Below are 27,271 nucleotides of genomic sequence, written 5' to 3'. Positions count from 1 at the left end.
CTGTTTTGCTCTCTCTCTCTCTCTCTCTCTAGATTCCCATCTGCCAAGCAGCGCTCAAGGCCTAGGGCATGCCCACGGGAACTTCAGTTTCTGGACTCACAAGGAATTCAGGCTGCCCAAATTTATACCATCAGGAATACTGCATTCTGTTTTGAGGTTATCAGTAAAAGAGAAGCATGAAAACATTTGGGTGCTAGAGCACATGCCCTGTGAAGAGAAGCTGAGGGAGCTGGGCTCATTCAGCTGGAGAAGGGCTGGGGGGGAAAAGTGAGCAGTAAACATAAAGGTCTGTCAACAGACCTCAGCTCTTCTCTTCGACGACGAATCAATTCTTCATCTAGCCGGTGGATACAAGTTCCTTCACTTTTAATTTTCTCAAAATGTTTCTTCACTTCTTCTCTCCATTCAGCCTAGGAAAGCAATTTACCTTTAGGTATTTACAATGAATTGGGATCCCTAGCTGCACCAAAGAAACACTCTTGGGCAACATTCTTTGCGTCTGTAGACAATTACAGGTTTGGGTTGAAAACATGTTTCTGGTAATTCAATTATTCTAGGTAACAACACTGCAGCATGTTCAGCTTTTTCTAATGGTGTTTTCATTTGTGCTCCAATTAGTTTAAAATATAACTGCATTTTTTTAAAACATATATTTTTAAGAATTCCTAAAGCTCTTTTCATCTTAACACAACATTTTGTCCCTTTTGCCATTTAAAGTAAACAGAAGGGCTTATGATTTGGAAAGCTATATTCCTAACAACAACTGTCACTAGGGTGATACCAGCTTTGTTTTCCCCTTAAAGCCCTGGTGCTTGCAGGTTGAATAAATACACCTGCTTCCTCACATAAACCCCAACACCATATAGATCTTCTCTACTGGAGGCAAGGTTTCATTCTCATTCCTTCCTTGGAAGCAGACAATAGCACACTGGGCAGGACTCAGAGAAATCTTTAAGAACATACTTTTAGATCTTTTCTGAAAGTCACAGAATCCTGTAACAGCTCTTTGTCCCACTGGCTGCCTGCTCATCTTCACTATGAATGCAATGGTTCTGCTCTCAGCAGTCTCATGGTCTCCTGTACAACAGTACTGGGAGAACAGCTGGGAGCAGAACATCTAAAGTCAGCAGTCTGAGGGAGAAGTGAATGAGACAATGCCGAGTTTCTGACTCACATCAGCAGATGTCTTAGTTTGTGAAAGTTTGGGGGAAAGATTTTCAAATACTCATCAGTTTGCTTCTCCCTAGGAGTCAAACTGAAATCACGGATCCAGACTTCTGCTGTACTCAGTGCAGCCTCTGAAATCAGATCCTTGCAGCTAACTCTTCTACTCATGGGCTACAACCATTCTACAGTTACCTGTGATTTGAAATAGGTTTCCTGAGGAGTAGCCAGCACATCAGCAGATGCAATATCCAGGTGCATCAGTGTTTGCCGGAAAGAGGGACGATTCCGGGGCTTGCTCTGCCTGAAGCAAAACAAATACCCAAGCATGAGGTGAGGTTAACACTGCTAGCTTATCCTATGATTCTGAAAGGCTTTCTTACTGGACCATGTTCTCTGTATTGTGTAGCTGACAGATTAGAGCAAAGGAGCTTTTGTAGCTTTCTCTTTGTCTGAATACGAGTTGCTTCATAACCATCTTTGGTTTGTGAAGACACACAAGAGATGAAAAACATCTAAAATAGGAAAATGTGTTTACAAAGTGAAAGATAGGATACAAACTGAAACTGTTCCTAACTTGTTTGTCAAGACCAAACAGGTGTAAGTTCACTATCCTGGTAATTTCCAAATGTTAGAATGGTAATACTCAATCTAGTAGAGATGGTAATTTACATTCAACAAAACTGTGTTTATAAACATCAATGTCCCTATGTTGCCACACAGTACATGCCTGAGCCTACAAGTATTGTAATGCACTAAACATCTGAGATCACATTCAAGTACAAAAGCATTTGTACCTTTGAGAAAAGACACCAGTACTTGAGCTTCAGGACTGAACCTACCAGACCTGTTGCATGGATTCGTTGCCCAGTACAAGAAACAGCTTCTTCAGCCACCTCTCCCCTACAAACCACCTACTCCCACTAGGTGGAGATGAAAGTGTATGTACTCGGTGTTGAGAGCCGCACAAACTGCTGCCTGCCTTTTGCAGCCATGCCTAGAAGCACAGCCAGGCAGAGCAGTTTCAGCACAGACCCTGCAACAGCTCAGGGTCAGGGGGGTAAGCACCCACCTGAAAAGATCCATAAATGCTCTCACCTGTTTTTCCCTTTGTGCCATCAAGAGGATGGCTGGTAAAATTCACAGAGTGGGAAAATGCTGAAAACCCCTTACACTCCATGTCAAATGCAATTACAAGAACAAAGCATTTTCCATATCTATCCCTGTAAAATCCCGGTTCCATAAAGAAAGCTTTAATTTCTCTTTGTCCAGTTTAAAACCCAGTCACTTACAAGGGGGTTTCAGAGTGAAAAATCATTTCCTTTCACTCTGGAGGCAGCCTATAGAAATTTTACCCCTACTTTCCTTCTATCTTGTTTTCTCTTGGCACAAAACTACCTTTTATCACCTACAACAAAGCTACAACAAAGCACCCACCTCTGTGAAGGCTACTAAAGATGACCTTCATGCTGCCTGCTCCTAGTATCATAGAATTAATTAGGGTGGAAAAGAACTTTAAGATCATCGAGTCCAACCTTTATCCCAGGACTGCCAAGAGCACCACTGAACCATATCACTAAGGGCCTCATCTGCACGGTCTGTGAACACTTCCAGGGACTGTGACTACCACTGCCCTGGGCAAACCGTTCCAACGTCTGACCACCCTTTTAGTGAAGAAATTTTTCCTAATATCCAATCTAAACCTCCCCTGCTGCAACTTGAGGCCATTTCTTCTTGTCCTATCACTTGTTACTTGGAAGAAGAGACCAGCCACCTCCTCTCTCATCATCCTTTCAGGTAGCTGTAGAGAGAGATAAGTTCCCTTCCTTTTCTCCAGACTAAACACCCCTAGTTCCCTCAGACCCTCCATCAGCTCTTCTCTGGACTCCAAATCCTGATTCACACTGGACAGCCGACTCAGAGGTAACCATCACCCTGCTGGGGCTCCCATCAAGTTCTACTCCCCCACTTCTCTCCTGTTGAATTTCTTCCCCCTCACTAGCCTGTCTCAACAGCATCCCCCAGTCCCACCCCTACCCATCTGCCCAGCAAACCAGGTTGCTTCCTGCTTCCTCTAAGCAACAAACATCCTCCTGGAGTCAAAGCCTGCTGCCACAAGGATGCAGAATCAAAATGTTCAAGATTACTGCTCTCATGACAAGTGTGAGAGTATTCAAGAGCCCTCTTCTCTGGGCTCAACACCCTGACTCTGGTTTCACTGGTTTTACTGGGAGTCTGGCAAGAGCAGGGAGCCAGCCCTGGGTCTGTGCAGTGTGGGGTTCAGGCTCTTACCAAGTCTGCTTCATAAGGATTTTGAATCCATCTGGGCAGGTAGAAGGGACTGGAAGGTGCAGGCTGTTGCTGCCCACACCCCAAATGATGGCTGAAGAGTCCACATCCTTGTACGGTATCTCTCCTGTAAGCAGCTCCCACAAAACTACCCCAAACGACCTGAAGAAATAAATCAGGATAAAAAGCTTCTGTGTGAATTCAGTTTAACAGAAACACCTGGAGCTTAAAAAAAAAAAAAAAAACAAAAAACCAAACCCACTGTTTGATCTGAAATTGCAAGTAGGTGCAAGTGTGTTTACATACTACTTTTTACCAAAGAGTACCTATTTCACCCACCAGGTAACTCTTCTGCTCCAGCACTGGGCTGAACACCAAACCACCCTGGGTTTCACCCACCCTTCCCTATTTGTGAGATTTTAAAGAACCTGAAAGCACATTTTCTGCACAGATTAAAGCTTAATCCTGGTAAATGAAAAGGAAAGTTAGCTTTCCTCAGATAGACTTTTGACTGCTCTTAGTGGTAAGAACAGTCAAAACATTATTCTACTAGTTACTCAGTTATTTCTAACTGATAAGTGTCTTACAGAGAAAACACAAAGGTTCTGTGGGTTTTTTTAAACACTCGACTTTGTTTTCCCTAGACAAAAGCTCCCCCTGCTGTTACAGGTACTCCTAGGTAAGAGTTTCATAGGCTTGAGACAGCACTACAACTACTGCAACATAGAAACTAAGAAACAAATGCAACATGTCTAAGTGCATATTGTATCATAAGCACATGCAATCTCATCCAGTATTTCTTTTGTGCTGAAGAAAGGTAGGCTGAAAGGGGGGGGGGAAATAATTAAGAGAACTCTTCCTGGAAAAGAGCCTCCTATTACAAGAACTGAAAGGCATAGGTGAAGAAACTCACTCTGCTTCTCTTCCTTATATCAACAGGGACCAAAACCTTAATTTATAACAGGAAACAGTTACTTGTTTTATTTACAATCTTCACTCAGTAAAACACCAAAGACATCTCAAACCAGTCAATACGGAGGTAAAAAAATGCTGCTGAGAACCAACACCACTCTTACTGTACATAAACAACCACCTGTGATGTGAGCTGAGGTACAACCCTCTCCATTTCAAACCCAGACGTATCACCTTACCTGCCTGCCCCATCCATCTGTGGGACGCCAGCCCTGCCAAATTTGCTGGCAAGTCAAACCAGGTGAAAAGTGAGAAGTGAGTTTCTGTCTTGTACTGATATCAAGTTGCTTTTAGTAAGTACAGACGAACCGCCCAGGTCTGAATAACCAGTCAGGAAACAGAACTTCATGTGAAAAACGCTGCACTTTCAAAGCCCACTGGCTTCAAATCTTGGTGGGAAGAAGGACCAAAAAGCAAATCTGAATATTTTTTCCCCCAAAACATTTTCCCCTGGGCTGCAGGAAAGCATATGGGACAAACTACCAGGACACCCCATCTGGTTTCAGCTTTGTTATGATTAAGAACTGACAAAGGATTTGTTTATGATTAAGACAAAGGATTTTCAAGACTCCTGGTAAGATTATAGATTTTTTTTTTTTAGCATGCTGTTAAAGAGGAAAGAGAGCAGACATATATAAGCAGCTCAGGAGCTGTTCTCATTTGTTGTCAGCACTCATGAACATCACTTTTACTCATCTTGGAGGAGGAATGGATATCATGGAGGAGTTTGAGCAATCACGGCTGCAGCGAACTCAAGAGGAACTTGCACCAAAGGCACCTATAGGTTTGCAACAAGAAGCAACATCTCTAAGTCACTGAGGAAAGGAGGAAGAGAGTGCCCAGATCTTCAGCACAGCAAGCAGATGGCTTCTATTGCACATGATGCTCAACACAATATTCCTTAACCTAAACCACTCTAAAGGACAGAAAGATGAGAGTGGAAATCCAGCACCATGCCTTCTCATGAGCCTGTGATTCAAAGGAAGGAGCCTCAAAAGACAAATGGCAAGTGTGTTTTCTTTCCAAAACTACCCAAGAGTTTTCTCCTAGAAGAGCTGACTCTGCTAAGGCCTGCTACATCCATACAAAATGAACAGATAAAACACTGTGGGCGCAAGATCTGTATACTGAAGATATACTTGTCCCTTCAGGAAATCCTGACTTAAAGTCATGACCTCGCTCTGAGCTACAACACTACCAGCAGCCTGCTGTGTGACTCCACTTGCACTCTGAACCACCCATGGCTTTGACCTGCAGCTTCATGCTGCGTGAGGGAAATGACAGCATTTGAAACTGAAAAAACACAAGGAAGAAAATTCATCTCAGCAGGCAAGCAGGGAAAGGGCATTCATCCTGGCTACTGACATTTAACATGCAGAAATAACAAGGCAGAAACATAGTTGCAGCTCCCTTGAGTACCCCAAAAACTGTGAAGAGGCATCCCAAAGGAGCCCCAAGGTTGAGTCCTCTCTCAAGCATGTTTAATAGCATGGAGATCTGAACCTTTCCTGTGTTCCCTTGTACACAAAACATTTCATGTGGGATAGAAAGAGGCATTCAAAAAACTCTTACGGTGTATCCTGGTTTCATCCCTCTCAGGCCCAGGGTTAGGGGTTAGATTGACTGGACTATAATCCTGTGGCTGTACATACAACAGGAGAGTTCAGTATAAGAAAGGCAAAAGCTGGTTGGACCCTTCAAGCTAGCAGAGTAGAGGCCTCCCTACAGCTCAAGTGTGACCCTAAAGAGGGTAGAAAGCAAGTGAAAAACAATCTGGCTGCAGAAGTTGAGGCGGCTTCTGAGCATCAGGAGTGGAAGAAAGCTCTGGCCTGAATAATGACACAGGGAAGAGCTATTACATTTGCTTACTGCAAGACACAGGTAGTCTGCACTGAGTTTTGCTAGGTACCTTCAGATCTCAACACACAGCTTTTACACATGTATGTCATTTCTCTTTCCATTATAGCCATTATAGTTCATGCCATTATAGCTCAATAACAGAGTTCAGTGCACTAGGAAGGTGGAAAAAAGAATAATCTACCACAGAGCAAACTGTCCCCATGCTTCGGATGAGAAAAGAGTACCGAATATGTAAAGTGCTAGGAAACCAAGTGGCTTTTAAAACCTTGGCCAGGAAACAGAAGGTGAAGATACTTAAATGTTAATACTACTCACCAGATATCCACCTTTTCAGAGACGGGCTCATTGCGTATCACCTCTGGGGCCATCCAAGCTACAGTTCCCGCAAAAGACATTTTGGTACTTTTATCACTGAGTTCTTTAGACGTACCAAAATCTGAAATTTTTACTGCATCTGTGTGTGTAACTAAAACACTAGAGAGAGGAGAAGGAAGAAAAAACAAAACCAAGAGAAATCAGCATTTAGACTGGGAGAAAATCCTTTCTTCATCAACACAAACAGTTGATGAGGCCATCCTGTTCACAACTGCAGTACAAGAACAAAGACTATGCATTTTCACCGATGAAAACACTCACTTTCTTTGGGGTGGTTGTGTTTTGTGCCTCAAATGCATTTCTAAATGCGACTAGTCAAAAATCAATCTTGATAAAATTGCAAATTAACAAGTCACTGAAGAGCCACTGTATCTGGGGACATTTGAGAATTGCAGTAAAGCTGTCCTTTGAACCACACTTGAAGCATCTAAAAGTATGCTCTTAACACATTGTCACAGTCATGTCACAGGCTAAAGAAGTGATAAACATCTAGGGAATAAGAATATAAGCAGACAGATAGCTTTAGTCAGACAGCAACAGAGAAATGAGAAAGATGCATTCAAAAAAAACCAGGGAAATAACAAAAGAACAAATAAGAAGGGAAACTAAAAAAGCAGAAAACAGAAGAATATGCCATTTTCAAAAAGGAAAAAAGTAATGGGGATTTTGACCTAACTTTAAATTATTCCTCAAGGAAAACAAAAAAGACAACCACAACTGGGATGTCCAAGTAGCTAGAGTCTCACTTTGGTGACTTGAGGTCTCGATGGATGATTTTGTGAAGGTGCAGATAATTCATCCCACTTGCAATCCCTGTGGACCAATCCACAAGCAGCCGAGGGGTGACTTTCCGCCCTGCTCGCAGGACTTCATAGAGCTGTCCATGTGCACAGTACTCCATGATAATACAGTAGCATGGGGCTTGAGTGCAAACTCCCCTGTCAAAGGAAACACACAGCTAGTGAGGACCACAGTAAAAGTACAGTAAAAGTCCCAGAGCAGCTCTCAAAGGTGGCAGTCAAAGGGCAAGAGAGTAGCCTAATCAGCCTGCCTGGCCAAGGCTCTGCTAAAAGCTCTCCTTCCTGAACAGGAAGGGGAATGTTCCTGTATGCTTTGGACAGGAGAAAGCTCATGTGTCACAGTGGTGGGTTTCCTTCAACTTTCACACCAGGCAGATTTGTAGGGTTCACTGCATGCAAAGTGCAGTATTAGGTGAGAATGGTGTCCACAGCTTTGTTTTCACCAAAAGGTGTGACAATTGAAGAGGAAGGATGACCACCCATTTTTTTCTACAGACAGCTTAGTTCCTGGGTTTTAAAACCCTTGGTCAGGATACATAAGCAAATGGCTCTTCCCGTGACAAAGGTATATTTCTACCAAGTTTCACAACCTACTTGAATGCAATGATGTTAGGATGTTTGAGTTTCCGCAAGTGCTTGATATCCGTTTCATTCTGATCTCTCACTTTCTTGATGGCCACCTCCTCTGCACGGAATTTGCCCAGGAAGACAGCTCCCTGTGCACCACTGCCCAGCCACTGCAGCTCCGAGATCTCCTCAAATGGGACCTCCCATGTATCTAGGGACAGGCAAGCAAAGGGGATAAAAGATCAAGACCACACAAATGTTCTGCTTTAAGATCACACCAGGACAGCACCTACCACCTCCCTTGCTAAATCTCAAAGGTTGACTTTTTTGGAGGAAGTAGATGGCATCTTCTTCCATTAGAGGTACAGCTGAGGCACACATCACACACACTCACCCCCAGCATCCCTTTCACCTAGCTCCTCTCCTCCACCACAGTCACATCCAGCCTGCTACTTCTCATTCTCCCAGCTGCTTTTTCAACAGAGCTCACCACCACTGCTAACCACTCAGGTGAGCTGCTTCCACTTGGCAGGCAGCAATTTAATGTACCGGGGACACTGGATTAACAGTTCAGGGAGGACTACTCCAAAACTGAAGGAGGATGGTATCTCTTATGAAGTACATAAGTGTTTCTTTTCATCTTAATAGAGTCAATATTCACAACTGATAGAAAAAATATTGAGGGTCATCCGTCCCTCACCCAAAATAGGGCAAAAATAGGAAATAAAAGTCAGAGATAGCAAATTATAAACCACAGACCTGCAACCACCAAGTTATCCAACACAAAGCACATTAATCACCACCACCAGTCACAGAAACAGGCCTTTCCCACACCAATATTGGGTGTATCAGTGTCAATTAGGCTAAAAAATCTTAAGCGATTTCTCCTCTTAGCACCCAAATGCCTCTTAAGAGGATACTGCCAGAGTTGTCCAGCAGCATTACATAAACTGCTTCAAGACAGCTGTGCCCATCAGAACAAAAAGCCTTGCTGGCTGCGAGTCACCTTGAAATTACCTTAACATTTTATTTAACAGTTTATTTAATGTAACTCAATAAACGCCTAAGTTAAGAGAATAAATCATTTAACAGCAAAACCAACAAGCAACCCTCTGATGTCCAAAATAAAAGCAAGTTGCACCTGTACAGATCCCTATTTCAGATGTCTACAGAGATGTGTCTTCTTGTTTCATAGAGTTTCCAAGCCATTGGGGTGTTTCCAGGACTGCAACTGGGATGATGCAGAAGTGTCCCTTTTAGCTACTGTCACCACTGAAGGGTAAGTTACATACCAAACTGCCTCTGGACTGATCCCAATTCACATCTTCCCCCTCAGATCATTCCTGCAGCAGTCAGCCACTAGCTGGATGTCTCCTGCCAAATGCCTGGTCTCCAAGCATGGCCAGGGAAAGACATGAGCTCCCACCTGGAGCCAGACCCCAGCACTCTGCTCACTGAACTAGAAAAAAACATGTTGCTCATCGACAGCAAAAATTTCTTTCAACTTGGCAGGGCAAAGTTCAGTTCTCAGCACATGTTTCCTCACAGACACAGATCTATTTCTCATACTTATACATCCACTTGCAACCTTACATCATATACAAATAGTAAGAGCGCATGCAGCTCCCAACTGAAAAAGCATTAGAACTAACCAACCCCAGTAACCATGGATTGGGCACAGATAATCCCTATCCTCAGTTTTCCATAACACTGCGAAGGTGATACTGTGTACCAGTAAATGTGTCCTTTGGTACTGAAGCAAGAACCATGCTGAGACCACTATCTGGACCAAAGGACAGTCAGGTATCTAAGCATTCTTCCTCACCAAACAGCTTAAGCAATTTTTTTAACACAACACTTACAATTAGTATTTAATTCTTTATAGATATTTAGACATTAAAAGAGAGTTTTTTTAATATGGAAAATAAAATAAGGAAATCCACCAATAAATTGAGAAGATCTACATTTCTATCTAATTCATAAATGCATTGCTTCTCAAAGAAGGTGGCAAATACAGATCTGTGTTTGTTGATGACCGCTATTTTTGCAACATTAAAACTATCCCATTGTACTGAAATAGCCATTTCTTTACTGTGAGAAGCCTGCCTTTCCTGTACAGGGCAGGCAACTTCGCTAAAGCACCCAAAGCACGGGAGCGATGATGGGTAACTATATCACTGCCACCTAGGAGCCCTAATTTCCTCTTAATATTACCTATTAACCTCTGCAATGGCAAAGGCTGATGAAGATTGTAAACAAAGTAAGTGCAAGTTCATGCACTTCTTCCTGCAAAGCCATCTGCCATCTCGTGATACATACTTTCCTATGTCCCTCTCATACCCTGATCATCAGGGGCACGATTCAGGGAAGGGGTTTCAGTGCAGCAACAATCAGTGAAACATCGTACATCCTGGGGAATTTTAAGAAGAGCAAAGAGCCAAACCGTATGGAACATCTAATGCAACAGTAAGACAAAAGTAAAATTAAAACACCTCTACTGAATAGGAGCATGTTCCTACGTTACAAGGCTGCCAGCATCGGCGATTCCTTTGGGACCCATAATGTAGCAGGCACTGAAAAGCTTCCTAAAGAAAGTGATGCTGGTGGAGAAAAGCACTGGACTGCATTCAGTTGAAAACCAGGGTTTGAGAGCATTTCCTACTACAACGCAAACCCACCTACTAAAATATGTAAATTACCATCTAAATTACCCTGCATATGTGCTCCCTATGGCTGCCTGGGACCACTCTCAAGGCCAACAGGCTGACAAGGGTCAGTAAGACAAAGTTAGTCTTATCAGCTCTGCAGAGGGGCAATGGGCAAGGCTGGAAAAGGGAGGACTCAACACACCACCAGCTGAATACAGATGAAAGTTAAGATCATTCACATCACCCAGACAGCAGGTTGAAAGCTCTGCCCACTACTTGTACAGACCTGTCCCGAACAGCCCACAACACCTTGTAGCAAAGAATGGTGAATAATTGCTGTCCCAGTGGTGGTACATCTACACAGCAGGTACAATGAGAAACTGAGATCTCTGTCACCTCAACCAACAGCTTGAAACAGAAACTGACATGCATAAACCAGCTGCAAGAACTTGGGTGCCTGGCTATGATAACTAACCATAGTCAAGTCAAAGAGCCTGTCCAGAAGAGTAACACCTCAGATGATCAGCAGGATGACTAGGAAACAAATGTAGACACACTAATCAAGACCAGGCTGCACTGGCAGCCTTGTTCAAAAAAGACCATTACCATTGCTTGCCTAAACATCCTTTGAGATTGAACAAACCTTGATACAGCACTCCTCTTCCAGCAGCATACAACAGATGAAGCTGTCTCCTGCCAGGATGGAGCAGTTTTTATTACAGACCGTTCTGGGCCTAAAGAAAACTGTGGGATGCCTCCCCTAAATAAATTAAAGTGTAATAGGAGCAGGAATTACGCAAGAGCTTGTGTTCCTAAGGTGATTAAGAGCCATTTGAGTATAATGATGGGAATCTGTTTCCCATGGGGAAGAAACACAGGAGCAGCCTGAGCCAATCTACTTGAAGCAAATTTTGCCATTTGCCAGCGCTGGCTGCTCACCAGCACTGGCATTTTGACAAGAAGCATCTCAGGTTTACAAAAACCCCCACAAACACAAGCACACTTTGTAAAGCACCTCACTGCCCAGGCTGACACAAAAACACACACACCGGTGCTAAAAACATAACTTGTGGAAGGGAAGGTGAAAGCAGCTCCTGAAGACAGATTCTTAATCCAAAGGAAATAGCTTGGAAGTCTAATGAGTCTGCAGAAAACACAAGTCAATATAAAGCGCTAGAGTCCCAACAATCCAAATTAAATAACTGGTAGAAACAAATTAAAGAACTAAGTATGTCTCCCTGAAAGCACTCACCAACAGCCTTTAGAAATCAGGGTAAACAACTGGAAAACATAGTCAGGAGTGATTTTATGGGTCAAACACAAAATACTTGAAACTCAGATAACCAGCCTACAGCCACTGAACAACACAGAAGCAAACACTCCCTGCAGGAGTAACTACTCACCAAGCAGGCAGAGCATTCAACAGCAGCAATTGGCACTCTTTAGTCAACCAGCAGACCACCCTGCAGCAAATTCCAGTTGGTCAAAGCTCTGTCCGGTGTGGGTGCTCAAGGGAAGCACAGAAATGCATTCCACCTGATGAGCACCTCAGGTGTTGAGAAGCAAACTCAAGTACTAATTTCAACACAAAGATAATCTGGAATCTTGAAAAAGTTGTTCTTATCTTTTCCCCCATTCACCAAGTCACAAGCCAAGCCTTTGCAGGCAATATGGACTCAAGTATCAGACACCTGCAAAGGGCATGAAAACTATTTATATTCTGCTGCTTGCAACCACACCACAACCTCACAACTACCACATCCTAAAGTTTGGGCCTGCAGGAGATCCAAAGCAGGTGAGCAGAGATGCCACTGAGCAGCACAAACTCCTAGAAAGCATCTGCAGGCAACATGAAGTCCCCCATAGCTACAGGTCCAAACTGGTCTCTCACCCCAGCTGCTGATTCAGCCCAACACAAAGGATTGCTCCTGGATAATAAGGCTTAAAGTATTTGTTTCGTGAAAAGGGGAAAAAAAAAAAAGAAAAATCACCTGCACAGATCTGTGGCACCAGCCCAAAGCTGTAAATAAACTCCCACAGGAATAAAAGGCTACCACAAGCCTTCATTTACTGCTAAAAGAGCCAGAGACATTTCCTCATCCTGTCTCCTGAAGTGCATAGCACTTGCACAAACACAAACCTTGCAATGCCAACAGCAAACTCAAAGTATCCATGAGTCTATGGCTCTGAACATGCAACGACACTGAGAACAGCAAGATACTTGTGTGTGTACAAATTGGAGCTCTGCGTGTACCCTCCAAACACAACGCTCTCAGCTGCTCAGTTTCATTAGTTAGCACGTCAATCTTTTTTATTAGTGACTTTCACAAAAAAGAAAGTGTCCCCTGTGAGCCATTCAAAGCACATATTAAACTGTGATCTCCCATGCACCTGCTGTCCCAATTATACATGAAATACAAGCTTTTCATCTCACAGGTAGCTTTCCTGAAGCTCACAGGCACAGGCAAGCACTCCACAGCAGGCAGTGGGGAACAGTCTGACCAGGTGAGATAGTGCCTGTATGGAACAGTCACAGAATTGCTGGAAGCAGCCAACGTAACTCTGTATCTGTAAACTATCCAAGGAAAGTTTTAGCTTCACTTAAAACCATGAGCATCCAAACCAAAGCAGTATAACACAGGCATATTGACACCACACCTCCTTTGAATGCTATCCAACGGCTCTGAAGCTTCTTTTCCTTCACAAGGGAGACTCCCCAGCCAGATGCAGTCTCTACCAAAACTCACCACATCTGACTCCACATACTGTGCAATCCCCCCAATAGTGCTAATTCCCCAAGGAGTTTTCAGTTACTTTTTTTTTATTTATAGACTCAACCGTGCCTAACATGCTGAGTTTACAACATGCAGACAAAACTTAGAACCAACTTTGCCAAAGGAAGTCAAAATCAAGTCAACTCTTGCTGAGCACACAGCATCATAGAATGGTTTGGACTGGAAGACCCCTTAAAGATCATTCAGTTACAACTCCCTGTCACGGACAGGGACACCTTCCACCAGACCAGGATCTTCCAAGCCCTGTCCAATCTGGCCTCAAACACCGCCAGGGATGGGGCAGCCACAGCTTCTCTGGGCACCCTGTGCCAGTGCCTCAGCACCCTCACAGGGAAGAATTTGTGCCTAATGTCTAATCTCAGTCTCCCCTCTGTCAGGTTAAAGCCATTCCCCCTTGTCCTGCCCCTATAGGCCCTTGTAAAAAGCCCCAACATGTCATTTAACAGCTCTGTTCCTTCCTATTAGGAACTGTTCCCCTACTCTGGGGCTTAGATATGAATCACTCAGATGGGTTTTCTAACCACGTATCTTACGATTTGTCTATCCAGGAAACTATTTGGTTAATACTGAGTCATGATCAGGGCAATACAGGAGACTTCTACCCCATGGATTATGATGATGGCCAGGCTGCTCCCATTTATAAGCCTCAACCATTTCAGCTCCTTAATTCTTATGACAGCTTGTTCTCTCCCCATCTGCCACTTCCCTTCCCCCTGTGCTAGGGGAGAAATTAGACACCAAAGGCAAAGCATACTCTGCTCTTTAGCTTTCAGTAACCCCTAAAGATATATGTATGCTACTCACTGGGACAGCACTTATTCCCAAACTACATATTTTTATATATGTGCACACACATACATTTATACATCTAAGTGAAAAAGATATAAACATTAAAGGACATATTTCTGGCATAATAAGTACCGAATGATATTTTAAAGAATAAAATTACTCCTGAACAAAAGTTCATGTAATATGCCCACAGAGAAACAGTACTGCTATTCGGTGATCAGCTGGAGATAGCCTTCACACATCCATAGAGGAATACAAATGCCTTCCTCAATGTTTTTCATCTGGCATGAAAAAAAATGAAGATATGAAATAGCTGGTACAATCCCTGTCTTCAATACAATTATTTCTGATCCTCACTTACACAAATACTCAGTTCAGATTCAGACCTTGTCGCAATGCTCCAAGGCATGCTTCATAACAGGCAATTGTTTTTGAGTCCATTAGAAGCTTTCTTTGCTACAAGTGATAGCCTTTGCCTGTACGGTGCAGGACTTCTCTTTTCAAACCCATAGTACGGCTACGCAAGACAAAAAGCGGTCACATGGAAAGTTAAGGAAAAGCCATGGCTTGCTTTTCTCACCTTCACACATTCCCCCAAAAGCAATAAAGGTTTCCTTTCCTCCTTACCTTGCTGTTGCAGCTTGTAGTCTGTGGAGTATGCCTTGCCTATGATGTTCCACACAGGCCTCAGACAACCAAAAAGTCCCTCAAGAAACCCACCGCTCCCACTGCCTGATCTGTTGAACTGGACTTTAACATCATCCGCTCCACTGTTGCTCTCTCCATCCATAGTGTTCCTGTTGCCCTGAGGAATGGCTGTTTCAGACTCATCCTGCTCTCGCAGCTGCAGCACACTGTTCTCAAATTGGTCCCTAGAGTCCTCGCTGATGCTGGTCAGCACCGCTGCAGTGACCGGGCTGCTCACGTTTTCAATGAGGTCTGCCTGCAGCAAGCCCTTCTCACGCACATCCTCTATGAGCTCGGGGGATGGGTGGTTTCCAGCAGGTGCATGTTCATCATGTAACCTACTGAAGTCTTTGTCTTCACAGAAAGCTTTGCTGATCGAGTTTGGAGAGGAAGACAAGCTCAGGCGCTCCTGAGTACTGGCCATGATGCAGTGAGTGTGCATCAAGGAGATGGTCTGAGCTGGTGCTTAGAGAATGAGTACAACACAATTCAGATGTGACACATGGAGCCAGTACCTGAAACGAGAGGACGAAGAACAACTTTCACATTTCCAGGTAAGTATTCTCACTACGTTCACTTTCACCGAGGTGAGCTGATAATTAACCAGACATTCCAGACACTGCTGATACTTAGTAAGTAATTACTGCTCTGAAAGAAGCAAACAGAAACTCCACTCAGACTATACTCTTGGTAACTTACCACATGAATTACTTCATAAAAAGAAAAAAAACACCACAAGTTTTGAACAAAAACCTAAAGGTCAAAACCATGAAAAAGTGTTTGCAGCAAAGAGCTGTTTCTTCATGGTTAACAACAGTCACAGCATTTATCAGACTCAGGCTGAGCCCCAGATGTTTCCCCACTCAGGTATGGTTGAGTCCAGTCACTGTTTCTGGGTCTGGCACAGTCCACAAGTTCAGGATTCCTCTTCAAACCCTTGAGACAAGGCGTTAAAAAACCAAAGCACAGTGACACAGGTACCTTGAGTCCACCAAGAGATGGTTTGGAGCTGTCCCCTTAGAGGCCCACCTAGTTATAACCATACCAGTCCTTTATTTTAATCCTTTCAAGCTCAATGTAGCAAGGTAAATTACACTCTATGACCATGTAAATGTCACCCTCCTGAACAACTAAGACTCTGAGAGCTTATGGGAACAATCTTCTCCAATCTCCCTCCTTTAACAAGCCTGAAGAGCATCTCCTCACATTGCTCTCTGCTTTCTTCATGCATGAAATTCCTGGTAAGTTGCATATCAGAGCTAGTGTCCCATTTAAAAAGTCCCCCTGTCTCTTGCTACATGCTCCACTGAAAGATCCTTTTTCCACTATCCAGCATAGCACCAAATTTCTACAGGGCCAGGGGTCACACTGCAAAAGCTGCCTACAGCCAAAGCACATTCCTGGGGTACAGCCACTTCTGAAATAAGAGTCTCTAGCTTTGCACCAGAAGTAATCAAGCACCTTCAGCCTGTAGCACAAAACAGAGTCCAATTTAGAATTCCATATGAGGTTGAAAGGGAGAAAAAAACCCTGCATTAACAGAAACTATTTTGTTAAAAAGCAAGCTCAGTTACACTGGTGCAAAGTCCCAGGCTCTGCAAACAGCCACTGAAAGGAGGAAAGAGGTGGCCAGACAGCACACAGCCAATTGAAAGGGAACAGCTCAGCCCCATAACTTCTCAACATGAGGTCACTACAGAGATGAGAGATAAATCCTTCAACCAGGTGCATGAGAAGCTCACACCCTTCAGTCCCTCTCTGACAGCAGAAGCAGCAAATGGGAACAGCCTCTTATCTTCCCATATTTCTGCCTGATCACACGGGATATGCATAACAGCTTTATTAGAACACTGTTTAGGCTGTAAACGTTGTTCTTTAAAAGGAAGCAAAACAGCAAGTGAGGCAAAAACTGCAGCACAGTCCATACTAGTAAAGGAGCTGAGTTATACTAGTACGGAAAGTTCAAGAATCGGTTATTCCTGGCCTACCTGTAACCAGCACTACAATAACTGATTCCCAGCATGGGAAGCTGTAGGGTGACCACAGTAGTGTGGGTATGGTTACTAGCTGTAGCAGTTACATGACCACAGATTTTGTTGTTGATAGAAAGAACAGCAAGAAGTTTCAGATCTCAACAGACCTAAAGAGATACCAAACCAATTCCAATCCAGAATGCCTGAGCACTGCCCCTGCTCATTTCCAAAAGTCTGAGAGAGACAGGAGATTCCTTGAACAAAAATAATGAGACCCAGTGTTCCTACAGAGAAATCTGCTTTGCATAACATCTTGTTAAGCAATGTAAATAAAACAGCAGTCAGTTTTCCCTGCAAGAAACCTCAGAGTAAGAGGCGAAACAAGAATTTGAGGTAATGGTGTCACGAAGTATCTCAAATTTAAACAGATGGTAATTGCATTAAGGATTAAATCAGACTTAAAGGATAAAATTGTTTTGTTGTTACATGACTCTCAGAGTACACTAACTGTCTAGGATTTGGCTTTTAGCTTTCCACGTAGTTTTCAGACTTGATTGTGTAGACATAACGGGGAAAGAACAGCTTCTCCTGTACATATTCCATATTTTCCTGGTTTCTAAATGGATTATCAGCAGCATGTGTGTCTCCTCCTCTCTCCATGCATTTCTCAATATTGCCTGGAAAGTTAAAGCCCCTCTCTTCCATCCTGCTTCTGAAGCACCACAACATATATATGTTCTGCTGCTAATAACTACTAGACCACCCTGACCCTCAAGTTCACTTCTACTCTGATATTATTTGCCCTAGAGAAGCCTGCTTTCTCCCCATGACTGGGGCTCAGTCCAGGGCTCACAAGTGTACACAGAGATCCCTCTCTTGATTTCAATAAAAAGATCAGGTTTAGGAAATCTTGGATGTTCCAAATAAAAAGTCTTTAAGCACAGTGCCCTGCCTTATTATGTGCCACTGTATGTGCTTCACAGGAAGAGGAGGCATGCAAAAGTTACACGATTATTTTAAAATTGTCATGATACAGCCCTATTGAGGTACTTGCACCAGCAGCCTGAGTTTTCAGAGGTGTAGCAACTCACTGTTTTGAGAGCATGAGACAGCAGCCTTCATTTGAAAATAACTTCATATCAAGACAACTCGAAGTGGTTCAGATACGTTGTGGGGGGTAGAAGGCAGCTTCTGTCACAATGCATCGATGCTGACTTATTGAGGAAATTTAATTTTTTTAATTATCTTCCATTACAGTAATGTCTACAATGTGCAGCCTCTTGTCTTAGCAAAGTCTGATCTAACACAGACAAATTAGGTTGCCTTTGACCTTGCCATCTCTTCAAGCAAGGGATGAAGAACATGTATCAAGCTTTATCATCATGCTTCCCCTAATCGTTTGGTGAGAGTACCAAAGATATGGGTGAGTGCGTTCATGTTGAACTTCTTCCAATAAAAGAAATCTTAGTTTCATTCAATGCAAAGAAAAACATTTTCTTGAAAGTTTAAAGTTTCTTTATAAATTGTCTGTTTCTCAGCTGGAATGTTTATGACCTGTATGTGCCTCCTTAACTTTTATAGTGAAGACTGTAGTCAAGCAGTGTTCTATCTTTGCACTGTTTCTGCTGTAGCAGTCTTCAAGTCAAAAGCTGAACACTCTGTGTGGAGGAATATTGTGTGCATATTGAAGAAACTCAGATTTCACAATGTGCTGCTGCAAAAGCAGACTTCAAGGCAGAATCTCTGAACTATTTTGATGAGTTCATGCACTCTGAAGCTAACAAATTTATGTCTATAAGGAAATTAGAGGCTCGGTGTAATTTTGCATGACCACAACATCTTGTAAATTATTCCATTTCCAGGGCAAAGCATTCTTCCAGGCAAACTCCCACCATACCCAGACAAAAGGAGCTGAGACTGCACCTGGATACATCAGGCAGCCCTGATGTATTAAACTGCAGTTTAAAACTATTAGAAAAGTGACAGCTTACCCAAATCAGCACCAGAGCAGGTGAACAAGTTCTCACAAGGCATGTTGCTTCATACTGTGTCTGCTAGTAAGTGTTCTTACACACACAAAGAAACCAAAGCCCACTATTTATGAGTGTGTCAAAGCAATGGTCAGGTTTGAAGACATGTCAGAGTTAAAAAAATGCATGGGCCACAATGGAAGTTTATCCTTTAAAGAGCTGTGCTAAAAATAGAGTAGCAAATCACAATTCCAGACACAGCACGCCAGCAGACTGTTAGTATGTTGTAAAGGTTGCATAAGTACAAAGCGGTCGCCACCCAGTTTCCCAATAGCACTAATGTCTAGTAATATTATTTTCCTTGAAGCATTAGTTCCTGTATTACCCAGTCAAGCATATTCTATGCTTGCACTTCCAATATACAAAGGAAATAAAAGCAACTGTCTGATCCATGATTAAGGGCTGAAAACCAGCAGCTGGGAGAAACTAACCAGCTGATAAATGGCAAATATCAAGGACAGAATAAATTCCTGTCCATATCATTATTTGCATTCGAGCCCTGAAGTTCCCTGGATTTTTCCTGGTACTCAGTATGATTTCCTTCTGGCTCCACTAAGCACAGCAAGGTAACAACACCTTTCTGCACCAATAACAGAAGTGCAATTTGCATGTGTATTATCTCAAGACTACTGCAGTACTCCTGGCTTAGGACAATACCTCAAACTGTTCTAGAATCTAACAAAAATACAAACAGCATGCTTATAAAGTGTATTCATCTTGCTACATAGATCCTGCAGCTCTGTTATCCTGCCCCTTGTGATTATCTCTCCATCTATACAAGGAATTTTTACAACAGGTTGACACACAGTCCTCTTCCATCTCTTGACCTTCCACACTGTACAACAGCAGCACAGGAAAGCACTGAGAGCTGCTGAGCTGGCAAGTACCAGCGTTTGCTGTCACTTCTGACCTTTGTGTTTTGAAATCACATGATTTTATTACAAAGGATTCCAATAAACTCTTTCTTTTTCTGGTCTCCTGGTGAGGAAAGTGCTGTATGAGTGGATCTCATACTCCCCTTATGCTGCACTTTTATGGTTTTACATTACTTGGAATATATGCTTATGTTTTGCATGGTTGTTTTGAACACAAACTGTAATAGCAGATTTACTACTAGAGAATGAGTTACACATCATCGAAATGCACCCTCTTTGTTTTCAGAGGTTTTGGCTTAGGTTTCTGGTTGGGACTTTTTTCTTTCCCTTCTCCAGGAAGGTGAACAGCTTGGGGTTTTTAAAACAACCAACCTCTTGATCTCAAGATACACTGCTCCTTCAAGTAAGCGTTTCTTCCACATCACAACATAGACCCACCTCTCCCCTGCATGAATGCTCAGCCACAATCCAGCATCATTTTTAAATATTATAATTATGACATTGCCCAAGCATAATTAAATTATTACAAAACAGTTAAAAATGCTTCACCTGACCCACTTGAGATTTTCTCTCACTACACAGCTCTGAACACATCTGCACACATACCCTAACCTACTCTACAAGAAAACAGCAGATTTACCTGGGAATCCTCAAGCACTGTAACACTGGCTTTTTTTGTGCTTTACCTTGTTCTTTCTTGTTGTCAAATAAATACTACATTACTCTGTCCCTCCTGCAGAATACTAGCTGGAATATGTACTTCAAATTCCTTTCTCCAGTAATTATTTGGATGCCACTTCAACATAAGGTGAGTAACTTTCACAGATACCAAAATCATCACCTGAGCTATGTAGTAGCAAATGCTTAGGGTCCACAGATATCAGGATCACTCTAAAATGTTAACAGAGTATTTTAACATGACCATGGGCATTAAGCACATGAGAGCACAGATATGTAACTGCTGTATGTAGCTATGTCTATATTACCACAACAGAAGCTTGAACTCGTGTCTACTGATTTAAATTAGCCTTTATTTAACATATTGTAAGTTAGGGAGACATAATTTTTGGCAAAAAGTTATTTTACAGTTGTAATATACTTTTGTCTGTCACTGTGTTAGTGATAAAGAGAATTATGTCTAGCTTTCTGGTCTGAACCCTTTCTGACAATGACAAAAATAGTACAGTCTACCAGCCAAGAAATATTCATAATGGCTGAATTCAAGCTCTCTGCACAAAGCCAGCTGGAGGTTTGCTATGCACCTTATCTATTCCAACTAAGCCTGTTAGAGCAGAAATAAGTGGCACCTAGACTACAGAATAAGAAGAAAGCATACCACACCAGAATGACAGGTTCATCTATCCCTATTTCCTGTCTCCAGAATCCAGGGGAAGGATCTGCGTGCAGCAAAACCTCACTAGTGCAGTGCCATCCATGATCTGCAGCTCACTGACTTCTCCATCAGCAGCACACAGGGGTATTTTTACATTCCTTAGCACACAGAGTATTGTTCCTGGGCAAATGTGTCACAGAATTTTTTTAACCAGAACACTTTGGCAACCACTGTGCTGTGGCAAGGAGTTCTGTAGCCTAACTGTATGCTGCATAAGGTAACACCAACTACTCTCCTCTTCGCATCTCTCATCCAATTCCTTTCTTCAAACCACCAGCTGGTCACTGTTTCAATGACACCTGAACCCTTATTTATCTTCTCAGTGCCAGCTGTGATTTTATGAACTCTCTCATCCTCCACTCCAACATCTTTTCTCAAGTCTAAAAATTCCCACTCTACCTTCTCATTCACCATATGAAAGCTGCTCTGTATCTTTAATCACCTCTCTACATATTTTCCATTTCTCCTACTCCCCCAGCTGTAAGGTGATATAAGACCACAGACAGAATCCCCAGTGTGGGCACACCACAAGAATGTACAAAGGCATAATGATCATTTTTGTTCTTTGTTGCTTTCCTAACTATTCCTCTAATGCTACTTGGTGTTTAAGCATGCTTCAGGATGCTGAGCTAACTTCTATGGATCTCTTACAACCTTAAGACCTCTCTCCTGAGCAGTAGAAGCTAGGTCAGAGACCAGTTTCTATATATAGTGTGCTAAGATTAAATTGTATTTAATCAACAATAAATCTGACTGATGTTTTATCATACAAGTTCACAAGAGCTTTCCAGTACTCTCTGCCATTCTCTTATATATTTATTATCCTCAACACCTTACTTCTGTAGTCTCACAGCCTGAATGCTCCTGCTTCAGAATATTCCTACAATATCGAGACAAGGGATGAAAAGGTGGATAAAGTATGAATAGTGCCATCCCCAAAGCAGAGCCATATGATGACTCCTTTTAGAGAAAAATGTTTCAAAGTTGATTTATACCTGCTTAGTTTCTGTAAGAGTCTTCGGTAAGTATTCTTGCCAAAATCCCACCAGATTGTATCAACCAGGTCCCCTTTTCTTACACGCTCTTGATTCCTCCAAAGGAATTTAATAAATTCACCTTAACAGAACTGTGTTGACTGTTACCCCCCACATGAAATACGTGCATCTGCACTGGCTCTCAGCATAGGAATGGATTTCTACCTCCACAAACACTAGGCAAATATTTAACTAGGAAATCCTTCAACATACAAATTTGTGGGGGGTGGAGAAGTGGTGCTTGAATTGGAAAAAGAAATCAAGCACCTACTTCTATTTTTGGCACAAGGAACAAACAAAGCAGGGGGGAAAAAACCAAAATCACCTCTGCAAACTATGCAGACAAAGAACCAAACTGCCCTCCCTTGTGTTTCAGGAGACCTCTTCAGCTGATTTCTATGGAAGCAAGCTGGATTCCCATTCCACCTGCTAGCCATCTATGCAAGGTGCAGTTTGGGAACTAAGCACCTTACATAACTGCGTATTTTCAGCCCTACATACATAAATGCTTCCTCTATCATGCAGAAGATATTTTTGGATCTGCTAAAATGCTACTGTGTTCTTCCAGGGCTTTGCATTCTTCTGCTCAGAAATTGCATAATCTGATGCCATAGGAAATAAGTGATGTTGCATAATGATTCTTCTATTCACTGCAGGATTTTGGTGCTCCACGTTTCTGGGGCACAGTGGCCCTTCTCCATGTTCCTGACTTTAGGTCCTTGGTTTTTGAAGAAAGGACAATCCATCAGCTACATGCCTTTGGGAGGTGGGGGGTGGGTAACAAACCAAGGACCATCTTACACTGTACCGTTACAAGAATTTCACTTCACAAAAGTCAGTTTAACTCTGTACACCCATTTGCTACTTCTGTTTTCCCTCACCTTGGTTGTTTGCATGCCTCGAGCTACGACCATACATAAAGCACTGGGAGTTTCATACACAGTGCCCTGACGTCTAATTGTCCATTGATACCCTCCATCACAGCCTCATCAATACTATTGTAAAACATTTAGCTCATATAAAAGACAGACTAAACTCTGATTAGCTTTTCATACTACTGAATTACAATTGGAATCTGCTCAAAATTTAGAAATGACCTTAAATTACATTCTCCTCTTTGATCTTTCCAGCTGTCTTCATAGTATGAAACGACATTTAAAGTCCAGTCACAGACTTCAGTCTCTGCTCTGCTCTTTTCCTCCCTTCATCCTTCAGAATTCTGCACTTTTTTTCTTACTTCATTCAAAAGCCACATTATTTTACTAAATAACAATAATAGGTTAAAGGATTTAAATTCTAGTATTTTACAACTACAAATCCCAGGAAAATCTCAAAGTTAAGTTCACAGACACTTCACAGCCTTGTTGACATTGCCACATGAAGCCATTAAAATGCTTCAGTACTACCAATGAACAGTACCTTGTAATTTCCCCCACTTCCAGAACTGAAACATCATATTTTCCTCCAAGGAGTAGCGTTAAGATTAATTAACGTCTGAAAGATCTTTGAGGATGAAGATCAATATCAAAGTGCTATTTTCAGGAATCCAGTGAATGAATCAAGCTCTCACTCTAATTCATGTGAGGCATCAGCCTGGTCTCAGGTAAATTCACTCACATGCTTGTTCTTGTTTTTGTAGTAGATATGAATTATTCAGTACTCGCAAAGCACACACAGCTATACACATAAACTTCTCAGCACTAACAACTTACATGCTTCATACCTAGTACTAAAGTAATAAACAACTATTCATAAAAGTACAAAAATTACTGGGGTACATGCACTGCTTTGGCCTCTATCAAAACTATAAGAGAGAGTATGTGTACCTGATGCAAAGGGAACAGTTGAAATCCAGCTGGCAGATCTCTCAGATGAGAAATGACAGTAGTATTAAGTTGCATTTAGCAAGCACCGTACATGAGCAAAGAGGATTACTCCTTGATAGAGAAGCAAGCACAATGACTTGCTCAGGAGCCTCTATTAAGCCTGTATTACTGACACAGCGTTAAGGGGTTAGAGCAACATCTGAGAGGCGTGATCCTCTTCTTAGGCCACTAGAGCTTTATGTGATGGTAAACGCGATCAAGACAGCACACACAACACACAGTCACAGGCTGAGAAACTGTAGAGGAGCCTCCAGAGGACTGACATCACATGTGCCACCCAACACCCTGCAGAAACCTTCTTCCAAACCAGCACTCAGCCCCTTAGCTCACCCCTAAAAACACCATTTAGCTACAGTTGATAACCCAACATTTGAGAATCTCCTCAGGCATATAAGGATGGCGAGGTTTGCTTTTCTGTGTTTCAGCAGGAAAGTCACACCTGTACAGCTGCATCACTGGTTCTGGTGCCCTCTAGAAGGTATCAGAGTAAGGGGTTGGGGACAGGAACAGACAGACATGCTAGGAATTAATAAAATGTCCATGCAAAGAGACCTCCATTCCTCAAGCCCACTATGCTGGAAAAAGCCCAGCTTCCCACCCACACCCCATCAGGACTTTCTCCTTCCTTCCCTTACAGCACCTCTCACACTGAGCTAGCAAGAAGAAACAGAACAATTACAGGGTCACAGGAGGATTATAAAACCCATGTGCTTCACACCAGAAAGCTATTCTTCACCCTGGCCTACACCCAACTGTTGCTAATGCTTTTGAACCCACTCCAACAACCAACTTTTCGGTTGAAGCTGCAAACAGGGAAAGAGGACAGAGGTCAAAATGCTTGTTGAGTATTTACAGGGGTGGGAGTAAGTACACACAGTGTTTCTGCTCCCAGCCCACCTTGGTATTCCTGAGGCAGCTGCCAACTTGTCATTCAAAACTCAATCCAAAGTGGATTGTGTTTTAGATGAAATATTTACTTCCTTCTCCCCAGGAGAAGAGAGTGATTTGCTGTAATGTCACAAACCAGCAGCCTAAGCCCCTGCACAGGACATATTTGCCAAGGAGGGATAAAGAAATCCCCAAACAAACCACCAAACAAGAAGCTGGCCAGAGCTTGCTGAAGTGCCAACTGTCCAAGAGCACTGGCAGCTGTAAAAGCACTAGGTCTGCTGCTGCTGTTTTCCTCCAAACACAGGACCTCAGGTGAGAGCATGGCTACAATGCTTTGTGCACATCAAGGTGTGGGCACCTTTCCCTGCCTACCCTGGCCCCAAGGACCACTGCTGAAGAGGAACCTGCACTGATTTTAATCTGCTCATATGACCAATGTCAAACTTCTTTAGTTTGATATATAGAAGCTTTATTTTAAAACTACCATCTTGAGAGGTCTTGCTATTTGAAATCAAATCCACACATCAAGACTGCAGAAAGCCTGGAATGGGTACCAGATATGGACAACTTCAGTCTAACCAGTCACCACCTCACATTTGTTGTGAAAAAGTCATGAGAACATAAGAAATACTGTAAAACCTTTCTCACCCTGCCACTGCTTAGAGCAGAACCATTTTCTAATAACTAGTAATTGTGAAACAGCTTACCTAGGAAGAGATTGTCCAATAAATCACTAGTCAATTTTCTGATCTACTGGAGATAAGCCACTTACCAAATCTTTACAATAGGAAACAAAAGAGGAAGGTTAAAAACGCAACCAAAAAGCCTAAACCCAAACATTCTTAAACACAAGTTCACATACAGCTGAGAAGTGTAAGAGTCCCTACCATATATTCTGTGCTAGAAGTTATTTGCTAATTCCAGGCACAGGGGTCAAAACGAATGCCAGCTATAAATCTAACTATCAGGCAGCAAGGGACAAAGACAAATCTGAATGATAGGACCATTCCAGATCAAAGAATCAGACTGGAGGCCCAAAATACAGGAAACAATACTGGCAAAGCAAAACAAACAAACAAAACCCCCACCACATCAAAATCAGGATTTATTTGTGTTTCACAGCTGAGGTCTGCTACAGAAACAGAGGTTCAAAGGGCTGCCTCTCTCTCTGCAAACAAAAACCTTCATACACTTAGGGACACAACAAAAAGGACAGTAACAAAAACTTTCAAAGCACTGGCAACTTTCACCTCCACATTCTAGGCCATCCCAGGATATCTGTGGCTACACACACACTGTGACAAGTGCCCACACCGGGAGTCAGACCGGCTGAGTCTTTGCACTTTACCTCATCCATTTGATTTTTATTTCAAATATTCCCATAATTTCTCCTTCAAAACTATCAATCTAAATATTCCTCCAGATTCTTCTGCTGAACAGCCTATTAGTAAAAAACGGTATATCCAAACACATAGGCCAGATGTCATCTTTCTCCAGATCAACTTAAAATACCCAGTTTTTCATTTACATGAGAGACATGTGGCTTGCTGTGATGAAGCTATTGCAGTATTTAAACCACCCCCCCAAAACAAAAAAAAGAGCATCTGCACTCATTTCATGGGGAGAAAACATGACATCATGCCCCATTCAGCTAAGCAAGATTATGACAAATCTTGCCCCAGTGAACAGTATCCTTTACTCCCAGCTTCCTCATCTATTAGGAAAATGAGGGCTAAAAATCATGTGTTCAGCACAAAAGAGACAGCTCAAACTCCTATTTTCAATAATAATAATGGAACAAATTCCTACCCGGCTGATAGGAAGAAAACCACAGATCTTCTTCATCTCAAAAATAAAATTCAGTTATTGATTACTGTAATACAACAGAGGAATTGTTTGATTAGAACACAAGGGGGGAAAATTACGATTGCTTAGAAGGCAAAAAATACAGTTCTGCTTCTTTATACTATCTTCAGCAATTCTTATGTCATTCCCTGTGTATTCCATATATATCCATTCTCCATTGCCATTCCCTTCCCCTTTAAAAGGGGGGCACAAGAAGATAACGTGCAAAATTGCAACTGAAAAATGTCTAGCACACTGACAAGCAAAAGGACAGGCCAGCTATCAGATCTATGTGCACTGATGGATAAATCCAGGTTTATGTTTCTTCTTCCCTTCTTTCAGCATCATTTTTTCCCCAGCCCTTTCACATCACAAATGCAACATCCATCTGTCCTTCT

The 27,271-nt window shown here is 42.4% G+C and overlaps 1 protein-coding gene across 9 annotated transcripts in view; it reads right to left on the bottom strand.

The window, feature by feature from the left end:
- Window positions 1-27,271, bottom strand: part of MAP3K13 (mitogen-activated protein kinase kinase kinase 13) — an 81,473-nt gene that overhangs the window by 12,406 nt on the left and 41,796 nt on the right. For all 9 annotated transcript variants that reach the window (XM_065675137.1, XM_065675141.1, XM_065675142.1 and 6 more), the window contains 7 exons: window positions 14,887-15,461; window positions 8,055-8,238; window positions 7,407-7,598; window positions 6,601-6,759; window positions 3,457-3,615; window positions 1,360-1,468; window positions 301-410 (listed from right to left, as the gene is read on the bottom strand). In XM_065675137.1, the coding sequence (XP_065531209.1) occupies window positions 301-410; window positions 1,360-1,468; window positions 3,457-3,615; window positions 6,601-6,759; window positions 7,407-7,598; window positions 8,055-8,238; window positions 14,887-15,388 (1,415 nt within the window). In that variant the 5' untranslated portion in view covers window positions 15,389-15,461. The remainder of the gene's footprint in view (window positions 1-300; window positions 411-1,359; window positions 1,469-3,456; window positions 3,616-6,600; window positions 6,760-7,406; window positions 7,599-8,054; window positions 8,239-14,886; window positions 15,462-27,271) is intronic.

The sequence above is a fragment of the Lathamus discolor genome, chromosome 3 (genome assembly GCF_037157495.1).
Source record: "Lathamus discolor isolate bLatDis1 chromosome 3, bLatDis1.hap1, whole genome shotgun sequence".
NCBI classification, from domain to species: Eukaryota; Metazoa; Chordata; class Aves; order Psittaciformes; family Psittacidae; genus Lathamus; species Lathamus discolor.
Note: the sequence above shows the minus strand (reverse complement) of the source record. Positions and strands in the feature narration are given on the sequence as shown.